Source organism: Nansenia antarctica (genome assembly GCF_963989245.1).
Source record: "Nansenia antarctica genome assembly, chromosome: 6".
Taxonomy (NCBI): Eukaryota; Metazoa; Chordata; class Actinopteri; order Argentiniformes; family Microstomatidae; genus Nansenia; species Nansenia antarctica.
In genome coordinates this window covers 50,331,039-50,343,538 of record NC_137676.1, presented here as the reverse complement: position 1 = coordinate 50,343,538, position 12,500 = coordinate 50,331,039, and the positions used below count along the sequence as shown (strand labels likewise).

At 52.3% G+C, this 12,500-nt stretch overlaps 1 protein-coding gene across 1 annotated transcript in view; it reads right to left on the bottom strand.

Moving 5' to 3' along the window:
* Positions 1-12,500, bottom strand: part of celsr3 (cadherin, EGF LAG seven-pass G-type receptor 3) — a gene marked incomplete at its 3' end in the record, with an annotated part of 317,293 nt that overhangs the window by 47,661 nt on the left and 257,132 nt on the right. The window contains exons 2-3 of the mRNA XM_080534612.1: positions 4,777-6,131; positions 409-3,225 (exon numbers count right to left, since the gene is read on the bottom strand). Of these exons, the coding sequence (XP_080390738.1) occupies positions 409-3,225; positions 4,777-5,812 (3,853 nt within the window). The 5' untranslated portion in view covers positions 5,813-6,131. The remainder of the gene's footprint in view (positions 1-408; positions 3,226-4,776; positions 6,132-12,500) is intronic.

Here is a 12,500-nt window from a genome sequence, read left to right as displayed (position 1 = left end):
CTCTATCTCACTCACACACACACATTATCCCCCCTTCCTCCTCCTCCTCTCTCCCTCAGTCTCTCACCTGTGACAGGACACACACACTGTGACAATACACACACACACAGACATACAAAACGCACACACACAGCAACACACACCTGCCCCCCCGATGCCCTTTCTCTCTCACATCCCCCACCACACACACACACACACCAATACCACCCAACCCCCCCTTCCCCTACACACACACAAACACACACACACACAAACACACACTCTCCACTGACCGTGATGAGCATGGGGGCCACCAGAGGTTTGTTCACACACACAGACCCCCAGATCCCTCACACACACACACATACGCACACACGCACACACACTCCCCCCCTCCCCTGACACACACACACACACACACACACTCACCAGTGACTGAGATGACCATAGCAGCGACCAGGGGTCTGTTGTTGTCCAGCTTGCGGCTGAGGCGTATCTCTCCGCTGGTGTGGTTGAGCAGCAGCAGGTGCAGTTCATTTCCCCGGTCCATGGTGTAGTAGAGCCGGTCCGTTACGTCGGGGTCGTGGGCCGGTACCCTCCCGATCACCCCGCTGGGGAAACTGTTGGACCGGTTGGACACAAAGTTGTTGAAGATGATCTGGAAGTCCTCCATCTGGGGCCGGTTATCGTTCTGGTCCACCAGCCGGATCCGGACCGTGGCCCGGCTGACAAGTGGTGCCGAGGTGGCCTGGACCACAATCACGTACTCGTTCCGGACCTCGTAATCCAGGTCGATGAGCGAGGTGAGCTCCCCGGAGAAGATGTCCATCTGGAAGATTTCCGGAATGTTGCCCTCCACGATCTGGTACATGATCTGGGCGTTGGTGCCCTCGTCCGGGTCGGTGGCCGTGATCTGGGCCACCACTGACCCCACAGCACTGTTCTCCTTCACCAGGACCTCAAAGTCATCCGCTGGGAAGACGGGGGCGTTGTCGTTGACGTCCAGAACCGTGACCTGAATGTGGACCGGCGTTCGCTGAGGCGGGATGCCGCGGTCGACGGCGTAGGCCGTCAACTCGTAGAATGGCACGCTTTCGCGGTCCAGCCGGCGGACTGTGCGTACGATCCCCGACGTGGGCTCGATGGTGAAGTCGCCGTCGCCGTCCTCGCCATTCTGGAAGGTGTACTGGACACGGCCGTTGGCATGCGCATCGCGGTCGGTGGCAGAGATCTGCAGGACGCTGGTGAAGGGTGGGGCGTCCTCGGTGACCGTGCCCTGGTACCGGGGGCTGAGGAACTGGGGGGCGTTGTCGTTCACATCATTCACGTTCACCTCCACGTACGTCGTGTCGGACTTCTGGGGGATACCATTGTCGCGTGCCGTGATGGCGAGTGTGTAGGTCATCTGGTCCTCGTAGTCCAACTCGGCCTGGAGCGTGATGGCGCCGTTCGCTGTGTCGATGCGGAACTGTGGGATGTTGTCCTCCAAGAAGTAGGTGATACGTGCGTTCTCTCCCACGTCATCATCTGTGGCGCTGATCACCACCACAGTGCTCCCCATGGGACGGTCCTCGTTCACACTCACTGAGTAGTGGGCGCTCTGGAACACGGGCCGGTGGGTGTTGGCGTCCGTGATGTTGACGTGGACCTGGCATGTGTCATGCAGCGTGCGGTCAGACGCGGTCACTGTCAGGACGTAGCGGCGCTCCTGTTTGTAGTCGAGCGGCAGTGCCAGGGACATCATCCCAGAACCCCCGGCAGTACTGATGGCGAAGCGGTTGCGCGTATTCCCTCCCGTGATCTGATAGGTCACGGCGCTGTTGATGTCGCGGTCCACAGCGGTCACCTGGATCACGCTGGTCCCCACCACGGCATCCTCGTTCAGCCGCACAAAGTACTCCCTCTGCAGGAACTCCGGCCGGTTGTCGTTCACGTCCATCACCGTGATCGTCACACTGGCCGTGGCCGAGAGGGGCGGGGCTCCGTAGTCTCGCGCCTCCACGCCAAAGAAGTAGTGTTCCACAGACTCCCGGTCGAGGGCGGAGCTGACGATCACCCAACCGGTGGCAGGGTTGATACCGAAGGGCGTGTCGGGGCTGGTGCCAGTGAGCCGGTACTCCAGACGGCAGTTGTCGCCGGAGTCAGTGTCAATGGCCTGGATGTGTAGGATGGAGCTGCCGACGGGGGCGCTCTCGAGCACCGATGCCTGGAAGGGCGTGGACACAAAGATGGGGGGGTTGTCGTTGACGTCGGTCACCTGGACGCTCACGATCCCAGTGTTGTTGGAGAGGGGGGGTCGCCCGTTATCCTGGGCCCGGACCCTCAGAGTGTACTCCCTCTCCGCCTCGAAGTCCAGAGGGGCCACCACCTGAATCTCCCCCGTGACGCTGTCGATGTTGAACTGACCTCTGCTGTTACCGCTGATGATGTTGTAGTGGACCGCGGCGTTGCTGTCCTTGTCCTGGTCCGTGGCGCTGACCCTCAGGATCTCCGTGTGCGGCCTCATGTCTTCCCGGACCGCCACCACATAGCGCTTCTCGCTGAACTGCGGCACGTTGTCATTCTCATCCAGAACGACAATGAAAACTTTGACCGTGGCCGAACGCGGCCCAGGCTCCTTGCCCTGGTCGCTGGCCTCCACCTGGAGCGTGTAGCGCTCGTTCATCTCGCGGTCGACTACGCCCCGCGTGGTGATCAGCCCCGACCGCGGGTCTATCTCGAACGCGGCGCGAGCGGCGGCGAGCGTTTCTCCGACAAAGCGGTAGCGAATGTTGGCGTTGGCGGGGGCGTCGAGGTCCGTGGCCCTGAGCTGTAGGATAGGATAACCCTCCTCCACGTTCTCCCTGATGGTCTCTCTGTACTCCGTCTGCTCGAAGATCGGAGAGTGGTCGTTGCGGTCGGCCACGGTGATGGCCACCATGGTGGTGCCGGAGAGGCGCGGCGAGCCGTGGTCCACGGCCGTGACCCGGAAGTAGTGGAGGTCCATGTGTTCTCTGTCTAGGACCTGGGTGGTGGTGAGGAGGCCCGTGTTGGGGTCGATATGGAAGTAGTCGGTGGATCTGCTGTTCATGAGAGGGGCCATGCTGTAGCTGAGTCTGCCTGCGTCGCCTCCGTCTGGGTCCTGGGCTGACATGGAGATCACACTGGAGCCCGAGGGCTGGTTCTCAGCCACCTGGACCTGGAAGTTGTACTGGGAGAAGTGCGGGTGTCTGTTGGCCGCACGCCGAGACCGCCCCACCCAGAAAATCTCTTTTTCTCTTTCCCTCTCCTCCTTCGTCTCCTCCCCTCCTCCATCTCCCACTAGTCTTTCCAGGCTTCTTTCTCCCCTTGAACTGTGCCTCTCCTCCTCTTCCCCCTCTCCTCCCTGGGTGCTTTCAGCCCCCTCTTTATTCCCCTCTCTACTCTCTGTCTGTGTGAAGCCACTGCCGCTACTGGTGCTAACCCTCTCCTGAACCTTCCTTCTCTCTCTCCCTAACTCTCTCTCTCCATCTATCAAGGTTGCATCTGTCTGGCTTGTCGCTGTCTTTGTAATTATTCCCTCTCTCTCCCTCTCCTCCAGTTCCTCCCTCTGAGACTCTCCAGTCGTCTGTCCCTCCCCCTCCCCCACCTGTGATTCACCTCCCCCCTCTCCCCCTCCTCCCCCAGACTCCTCCTCGGCCTCAGCCTCGCCCGCCATATGCCTTTCTCGCTGACTGACACCTTCAGAGTGTAATGACACTCGTTTAGCCGGTTGTAATTGCGGGTTTGTGCCCCCCTGGACGGCGGTTAAGCTGCCGTCGGACGTGTTGTCAGCACTGGCGGCTGGGGGAGACTCTTCAGGGACCGACTCCCGCTGCTTTTGCGGACACGGTCCACTCACATCCGCTGACACCTGTCTAATATCGGATTCATTACCCTCCTCTTTCATTTTAATATCCCCCTCTTTGTTCTTCTCGCCGTTATTGTTGTTGCTGTCTTTGTTGTTGTTGTTGTTGTTGTTGTTGTTGAAGGGCTTTTGATTTCCAGCGTTGTTATTATTGTTGTTGACGTTGAGAGAGCTCATCAAGGATATGGGCTGCAACGACGTAATAACCGAATCTGTGTGTATACTCCGAGAGTCGTGGGTATCGTTCTTCCCGGGAGCTGTCCGGTGTGCGCGTGGTGCTGATGACACCATGTGCTCGGAATGGGCAGTTCGGAGAGGACGAGCCGGTGGCAGAGAACGTGAGTCATCGTCGTACCGTTTAGTCAGGTTCAACTTCACGGAGGATGAGAAGAGATTTGTGGTAACGTGATCACTATGAGTAACATCACCGGATTTAATTACACCGGGATCATGCGGTGAGGCCGTCATAGACCTAACGGCAACCGGGATAGTGAGAGCTGACTCACTCTGGGACACAGACAGGGACTCAGTGGTAGTAGACGTGGGAGATTCCGCTGCCTGCATGTCACTAAACGAGGAAAAGGGGCCGGTACTGCTAAGTGAAATTCCGTTGTTTTCATTAGTGGTTCCGTTAGATGGAAAGCCGGAGTTCCCTGCGATATTTGTGGTGGGGGGAAATTGGATGTCGCGATTACTCACTGCTAGGACTCCCCCGGGACCTATAAAGTTGGCTGAGTGTCCTCCCCCAATATCCATCCGCCACAAACCACAACACCTCGTTCCGGGGATAACCCCCCCGGGGACCACCATAAACCCTCCCCAGGTTTGAGCGCTCTCCTCCCGGATTGCCAACGGTGATATTTCCCATAGAGCAACATCCGATTCCTTGGTTGGTAGATTTACTAAGCTCACATCATCATCATTATCCTCACTTGTTTGATCCTGTTTGTTGCTTTGTGTCTTCTCTCCGTCACCCCCGACCCTGCCCACACCCATGGCATCACCGTCAGTGCAAGCAGAGCTGGCGCGGAAGCTGGCTTGGCTCCGCCTGCAGGGACAACCTGTGCGCGCCGCGGTGCCCTCGCTAATCCCGGGTGGCGGGGAACATCTGGCCGGGCTGCCTGTGGCCGTTGGGGTGCGATAACGCGGTTTGAAGGGGCCCTGCACCCCGCTTCTCCCCGTCCTCCCAATGGCCATAGTCAACGGACGATTACGACCCTTGCTGGTCAGATGATCGATAACATTGTGACTGTCTAAATTAGAACAATTGGCCACCTCACCGGCTTCCAAAGCATTATGGTCCAAATGAGAATAAGAACGGTCTATTGGCGGCGGTTCAGGTAACCTCTCAGCGGTAGATACGTCCTGTGAGGTGGGCCAGGGCCCGGCCATCTCCCACGCCTTGCCTTGAGGTCTCCGGTGCTGACCGCGCACAAAGACTCTCCTGGTGTCGGGTTTGGCGACGCGTGCGAGCGGCAGACAGGGTGGTGACCACCGCGCGCACACTCTAGTCCTTTGTACCGACCTTTTTTTGCCATTTTGAACCGGGGAATAGAACACAGGTGAAACAACGCCCCTCTCCTCGCCGCCGCTCCTGCGCCTACCTGGGCGTGGATGTCCGTCTCCGTTCCATGGCCATCTCGTGAAAGTATGTGCATTTAATGTTTCCGTACACGTTGGGTAAAAAAGGTCTCCGTGACGGTGCGCCCCCTGCCAAATATCAGAGCCGCACACTGGACATTCCCCCTGTAATGTCCACCTGGGGCGAATCTCCGAACCGCTACTCGCCGAGACCCCCGATTCCCCGGGATTGCTCGGTCTGTCGGCGTCTCCGGGGGTAGGTTGGGAGCCCGGGGTCCAGCGGCAGGGCCCCGCTACCTTCCCCGGGAGAACGGCGAACAAAGGGCTCGGGAGCAGGTGGAGTAGAAGTGGCGAGAGCAGGCTGAAACCCAGCAGCAGTGCAGCCATTAGTCTGGTAAGATCCTTTCTCTCACCCTCTCTCCCTCTCACCCCCTCTCCCTCTCTGTCTCTCTCTCTTCGTGTGCGTCTCTCTCTCTTGCTCTCTCTGTGTCTCTCCCGTCACCGGTTAGGTCGCCAGCTCCACCGGCAACGCCCGACTCCTTCCCCCGTGCTCCCCCGTCTCTCCGTGGTCCCGGGAAGTTCGCATTTACTCGCTGTGTTCGATAGAACTCGAGCTGTCGGCGTCAGGGGTGCAGCATCTCTCCCTTTCATTCACATCCAACATGGCTCTCACCAGACCCCGGCGGTACTATCCATCCTCGTACTGCTACACTCTCCTCAGCACCCCTCCCCCTCACTCCCCTCTCTCTCTCCCTCCGCCCCCCTCCCTCCCTCCCTCCCTCCCTCCCTCCCTCCCTCTCTCTCTCTCTCCCTCCGCCTCCCTCCCTCCCTCTCTCCCTCTCCGCTTTCACAAGGAGATAATGGTTTATTCCAGAGCGCAGGGCAATTTCACTACCTGCAGCCGCCATATCCACAACTGGATGACGACTCGTAACTAATATCTTGCACAACCTTTTCATTTAATCATCTTATGAAACAAACTTGATATAGCCTCTTATATAATAGTCCCAAATAGCTGTAGTTTAAACTCGTAGCCTAATGCACTTTATAAATAATGTAGGCTATAATACAGGCATAGAGGCTAATAAATCACACACACTCAAAATTGCATTTTCCCTATTTTTATTATACATTCATTGACACTTGTGATACACTTCAACTCTGTTTTCATAGGCTACACAATTAGCTTACTGAGGTGAGAATCCAGTGACGTCATGCCTATAATCAAACATCGATGAGTATTTCCTATTCATTGTTGCTTTTTTCCTCCGAAAGCATGTTCACCAACCTTATTCCAATATTTTAATTTAACATCAATTTACATGGACTGATGGATATATCATATAATTTCCTGTTACGGAGTGGAATAAAAGTTGTTAGTATGCTAATATAACACCCCCCCCCCCCCCCCCCCCCCCCCCCCCAAATCCAATCACAAGTCATATTCTGGCTTGGTAAAATGTTCATGCCTAAAATGAAATCCCCCACAATCGGAAATGGCTGAGATGGAAGGCGTGTCTGGCAGGCTCGCGTCAACATCACCGGAATGTGCCGTGGCCGTGGCACCGAATAGATCTGCTAGGGAAAGCAATCTGTGTTTCTCACAGTCTGCGCGCACGGCTGTCGCTGCGTGGCACTGCACTGGCTGGCACTGCACGCTTGGAGCGGATCATCCGGGCATGGAAAAATGCATGTTTCCTAAATAAATTGAGTACCCCACATAATATATATATATTTTTTTTTTTTTTTAAAGCAAACACCCCCCGCTCCAGTACGGTTGAGCTTTCCTCATAGAATCGAGCTGAGCGTCGGATTCAGTCGGTTGGCGCGGGGGTCAGACGTGCAACCCAGTCGGTTATCGTTGCTCAGTAATGCTCGCTGCTTCGCTTCAGCGATAGCCGACTTGCAGTGAAAAGTGGGTTTATACAGGCGAGCTTCCTCTCATTGTGATTAGGGTGTCTACACACACACACACACACACACACACACACACACACACACACGCACACACACACACACACACACACACACACACACACACACACACACACACACACACACACACACAAAGCCGTCTAGACAAACTGGCACGTTAGTCCAGTAGCCTAATATCATGCTGAAATAATGGGAAGGGAAAGCACACACAAACTATATTAAGGCTAGCCTACATGGAAAGTTGCAGTATGAACGCCGTGAAACTTCGAGGATTGATAGCTTTTGCATAAATAATGTAGGGTGTCTATAAGCAAAAATGTGGAGTTAATAGAAAGTGGTTGGACTGAATAATACAGTTAGCTACTGTAACAGGATGCTAAGCTACTTCGTTTATTCACAATACATCACGTCGGAGCAGGACTATAGCCTATACGCATGAAATAATAATAATAATAATAATAATAATAATAATAATAATAACCTACAGCAAATGAAACGGACTACTTCCACCCGTGGGGGGTTTTCACAGTCAGAGCTGTGGAAGTGGAGGCCTTTTGAACGTCTCAAACACACTCAATAGTTAAAATAGATAAAACATGGAAGAGAAAGGCTTTTGGCAGGCACAAGAGCTATAGGCTAATTTCAGATATGGACCGTTCATTTGTTAATTAGCCTATAGGCTAGATCTAAAAGTTAGCCTGTAGCCTGCCTTAAACCTCATTCGGCTTAGAGTGGGAGAGTGAGAAATAGACCTAGTCCCCTTATCCCAAAACATCACGAGTCCTGTTAAATTTCGTTGTATGGTACCTGTACTATATTAATGACAATAAAGACCATTCATTCATTCATTCATTCATTCATTCATTCATTATAGCAGCAGCAGAAGGAGCAGCCGTGACCGTCCAGCTAACAGGACCATGGACAGCGGAGTGGCGCTGTGCTCTGAGCTGTGGCTAAGGCTACCGACTCACTCCTGTGTGAGTCGAGTCCTCATTCGACCTCTCTCTCTCTCTGGCCTAAATAATCACTTCTGCGTGTAAATTAATTATGAAATAAGATAGCCTATTCATTTGTATCATAGTTTGTTTGTGGAAAAACAGAATAGCCAAGGGGGGAATGTGTTTAGGCTAGTCTACTAAGCCCATGTACCTATGTACTAATGGCCAACGATCATTGCTCCACTGGGTCCACACAGGAACGAGACGTGCAGGCGTGTCCAAATGTGGCTGTTTGGCTCCCCTCCACGGGACGCTGCTGGATCAATAAGCGCTGACTCTTCACTGGGCCTCTCCCATATCTGCTTCTCAAGCCGGCAGGCAAGACCCTGCTTTTCAACGGCATGAGTTACCATGGGAACAGCGATAGTGGGGGGTACTCTTAGCCTGTGGTGGATTATTCCCCTCCGAGGGGTTCAGTGTGCCGGGGAGAGAGGGATGTGGTGGAGTTGGGGGGGTGGTGGTTTGGTTTCTTTTTGCCTGCATGCGACACTCACATACAGTGTATTCCGCAATTCGTGACGTTAGAATTATAAGGTTATATCTCAATTTTTGTCAAAATTGAGTTTTTTTACATAATCTGATCCATTAGGTGTTTATTAATGCCTGTGTGGTGTTATTTCTAAAATGTTGACATTTTTGAGTTAGTAATTCATAACATACAAAGGTTCCATCTCACAAAACATAACGGAATGTAGAAACTTTGACGCTCAATATCTCTGAACTGCCCTAAACGGAGATAGAACCTTATCATTCTAAGCTCACGAGTTGTCTGCCCCCGGCCTCTCTTACCAACCTTCTGGTCTGACCAGCTCTATGTCGTCATCGTTGTCGTCATTCCCCCGGGAACCGGGAGCGGCAGGTGGTGTTGGCCCTGGTGCGCATCTGTCCTTGACTAGAAATGTGATAATAATACATATTCAAGAGAGGTGACGAAGGTGCGATCGCCTGTTGTCATCGTCGACATCCACAATTTATGCGAGAGCTGTTGGGAGGGGTGGGGAACTCGCGGCCGTGCTGTCTGCCACTGTCAGTCACAGAGAGGGCCACTACTACCGGGAAGCCCCCCGTCCCTCCGTCACCCGTCACCCCTCCCCCCTCCTCTCTCGGTGCGAGTGACGATGGCATATGGTGGCAGCTGCACGGCGCGTGCGGGTTGATTGTGTGAACCCCGACACAGCGTGCCTTCTGGGGGTGCGCGTGAATGAATAATAAACCTCGCCTCGCTACTACCACCGTGACGTGTACGGGCTACCAAACAGCCGTGAAAGATAACAGAGATAAGAAAAGATAAGAAAAAACAACAAAAGAATTCTATTTGATCTAACAGTTGATTCGAAACCATTCACTTGTTCTTCATCGCTCCACCCTCAAGTGTCCGAGCAACCTGTTTTTCCATCACGTTCAAGGTTTTTTGCCTCAAATAGACTAGGCGTACACAGCAAAAAGATGATGTCATTAATTATTTGGATAGCTTATGTGATTAGGGTCTGTGTGTTCGTTATCTGGATGGCAGTTTATTAGATTCAGACATGGGCTCAGCCCTGGAGCTCGCATGGGCAATTTGATCACTAAATTGCTTATTTGCTTGCTTGCTGTGCACGCACACACGCACGCACGCACACACGCACACACACACACACACACACACACACACACACACACACACACACACACACAACCAAAATATTTATTGTACTGTCATGGAGATCAAAAGCAAACACAATGAGAATCTCTTGATATGATAAAGAGAGAGTGGCAGGTTCACTGACATGTATAGTCATGTGCACACATATGCGCGCACACACACAAACACACACACATACACACTTTTATTCAGGTCACAGAGTTTTGTTTACGAACAGAGTGATGAGAAAGAAAGTGTGGAAAGATGAAGGGAGAGTGACAGAGAGAGAGAGAGGGAGATTTGTGAAGTTTGTTTTCAGTGGTGGCCAACACACCGTAAACAAATATTTTTAAGGATGTTGTGTGCGTGTCAGAGAAAGATTATGTGTGTGTGTGTGTGTGTGTGTGTGTGTGTGTGAGTGTGTGTGTGTGTGTGTGTGTGTGTGTGTGTGTGTGTGTGTGTGTGTGTGTGTTGGAGAGAGATTGTGTCTGTGTGGCTGAGTGCGAGGTGTGGGGGGGTTTATAGGCCAGCTGTGTGTTGTCTCTTAGTCAGCCAGTGACCCAAATCACTGAATAAAGAGAGGGAGAGAGTGAGAGAGAGAGGGAGGTGGGGTGAAGAGAAAGAGAGAGAGAGAGAGAGGGAGGTGGGGTGAAGAGAAAGAGAGTGAGAGAGAGAGAGTTGACATTTGAAAAGGAGTATGAAAAAAAATGCAGTTCAGATATAAATATCAGGCGTTATTATTCACTAACAAATCCTGAACCTAGGCTTCAAACCACGCTGCTCCCAGGACACCCACTCAACCCCCTAGCCAGATGCCCCTGCTGCTGTTTGCTTAGTCCATTTAATTTTACATTGAAATATAACAAGACAATTATAAAACACAGCTGTACATGAAAAACACACAACTGATTCGTTCAACTTAAACAACGAAATTGTTCTAAACACAGGAATGTTGTTGGTACATAGCAACAGCTGTATTAAAACAAAACTGAAACCGAAAGACACTCTAATACCAATGTAGAAATATGATAGTAGCACAGGTGTTGCACATGTATGTCAACTTGTACGGTGTCTCAACCAGGGGAGGCTGGTGGAGGTAGAAATTGGAGGACAAACTCATTGGAGTGCAAGGAATGGAATGAGGAATGGCATCAAACACACCTCTGGTACATCCATACAGACACACCTCTGGTACATCCATACAGACACACCTCTGGTACATCCATACAGACACCTCTGGTACATCCATACAGACACCTCTGGTACATCCATACAGACACACCTCTGGTACATCCATACAGACACACCTCTGGTACATCCATACAGACACACCTCTGGTACATCCATACAGACACCTCTGGTACATCCATACAGACACCTCTGGTACATCCATACAGACACACCTCTGGTACATCCATACAGACACACCTCTGGTACATCCATACAGACACACCTCTGGTACATCCATACAGACACCTCTGGTACATCCATACAGACACCTCTGGTACATCCATACAGACACACCTCTGGTACATCCATACAGACACACCTCTGGTACATCCATACAGACACACCTCTGGTACACCCATACAGACACCTCTGGTACATCCATACAGACACCTCTGGTACATCCATACAGACACACCTCTGGTACATCCATACAGACACACCTCTGGTACATCCATACAGACACCTCTGGTACATCCATACAGACACACCTCTGGTACATCCATACAGACACACCTCTGGTACATCCATACAGACACACCTCTGGTACACCCATACAGACACCTCTGGTACATCCATACAGACACCTCTGGTACATCCATACAGACACCTCTGGTACATCCATACAGACACACCTCTGGTACATCCATACAGACACCTCTGGTACATCCATACAGACACACCTCTGGTACATCCATACAGACACACCTCTGGTACATCCATACAGACACCTCTGGTACATCCATACAGACACACCTCTGGTACATCCATACAGACACCTCTGGTACATCCATACAGACACACCTCTGGTACATCCATACAGACACACCTCTGGTACATCCATACAGACACACCTCTGGTACATCCATACAGACACACCTCTGGTACATCCATACAGACACACCTCTGGTACATCCATACAGACACCTCTGGTACATCCATACAGACACCTCTGGTACATCCATACAGACACCTCTGGTACATCCATACAGACACACCTCTGGTACATCCATACAAACACACCTCTGGTACATCCATACAGACACCTCTGGTACATCCATACAGACACCTCTGGTACATCCATACAAACACACCTCTGGTACATCCATACAGACACCTCTGGTACATCCATACAGACACCTCTGGTACATCCATACAGAGCACACCTCTGGTACATCCATACAGACACACCTCTGGTACATCCATACAGACACACCTCTGGTACATCCATACAAACACACCTCTGGTACATCCATACAAACACACCTCTGGTACATCCATACAAACACAC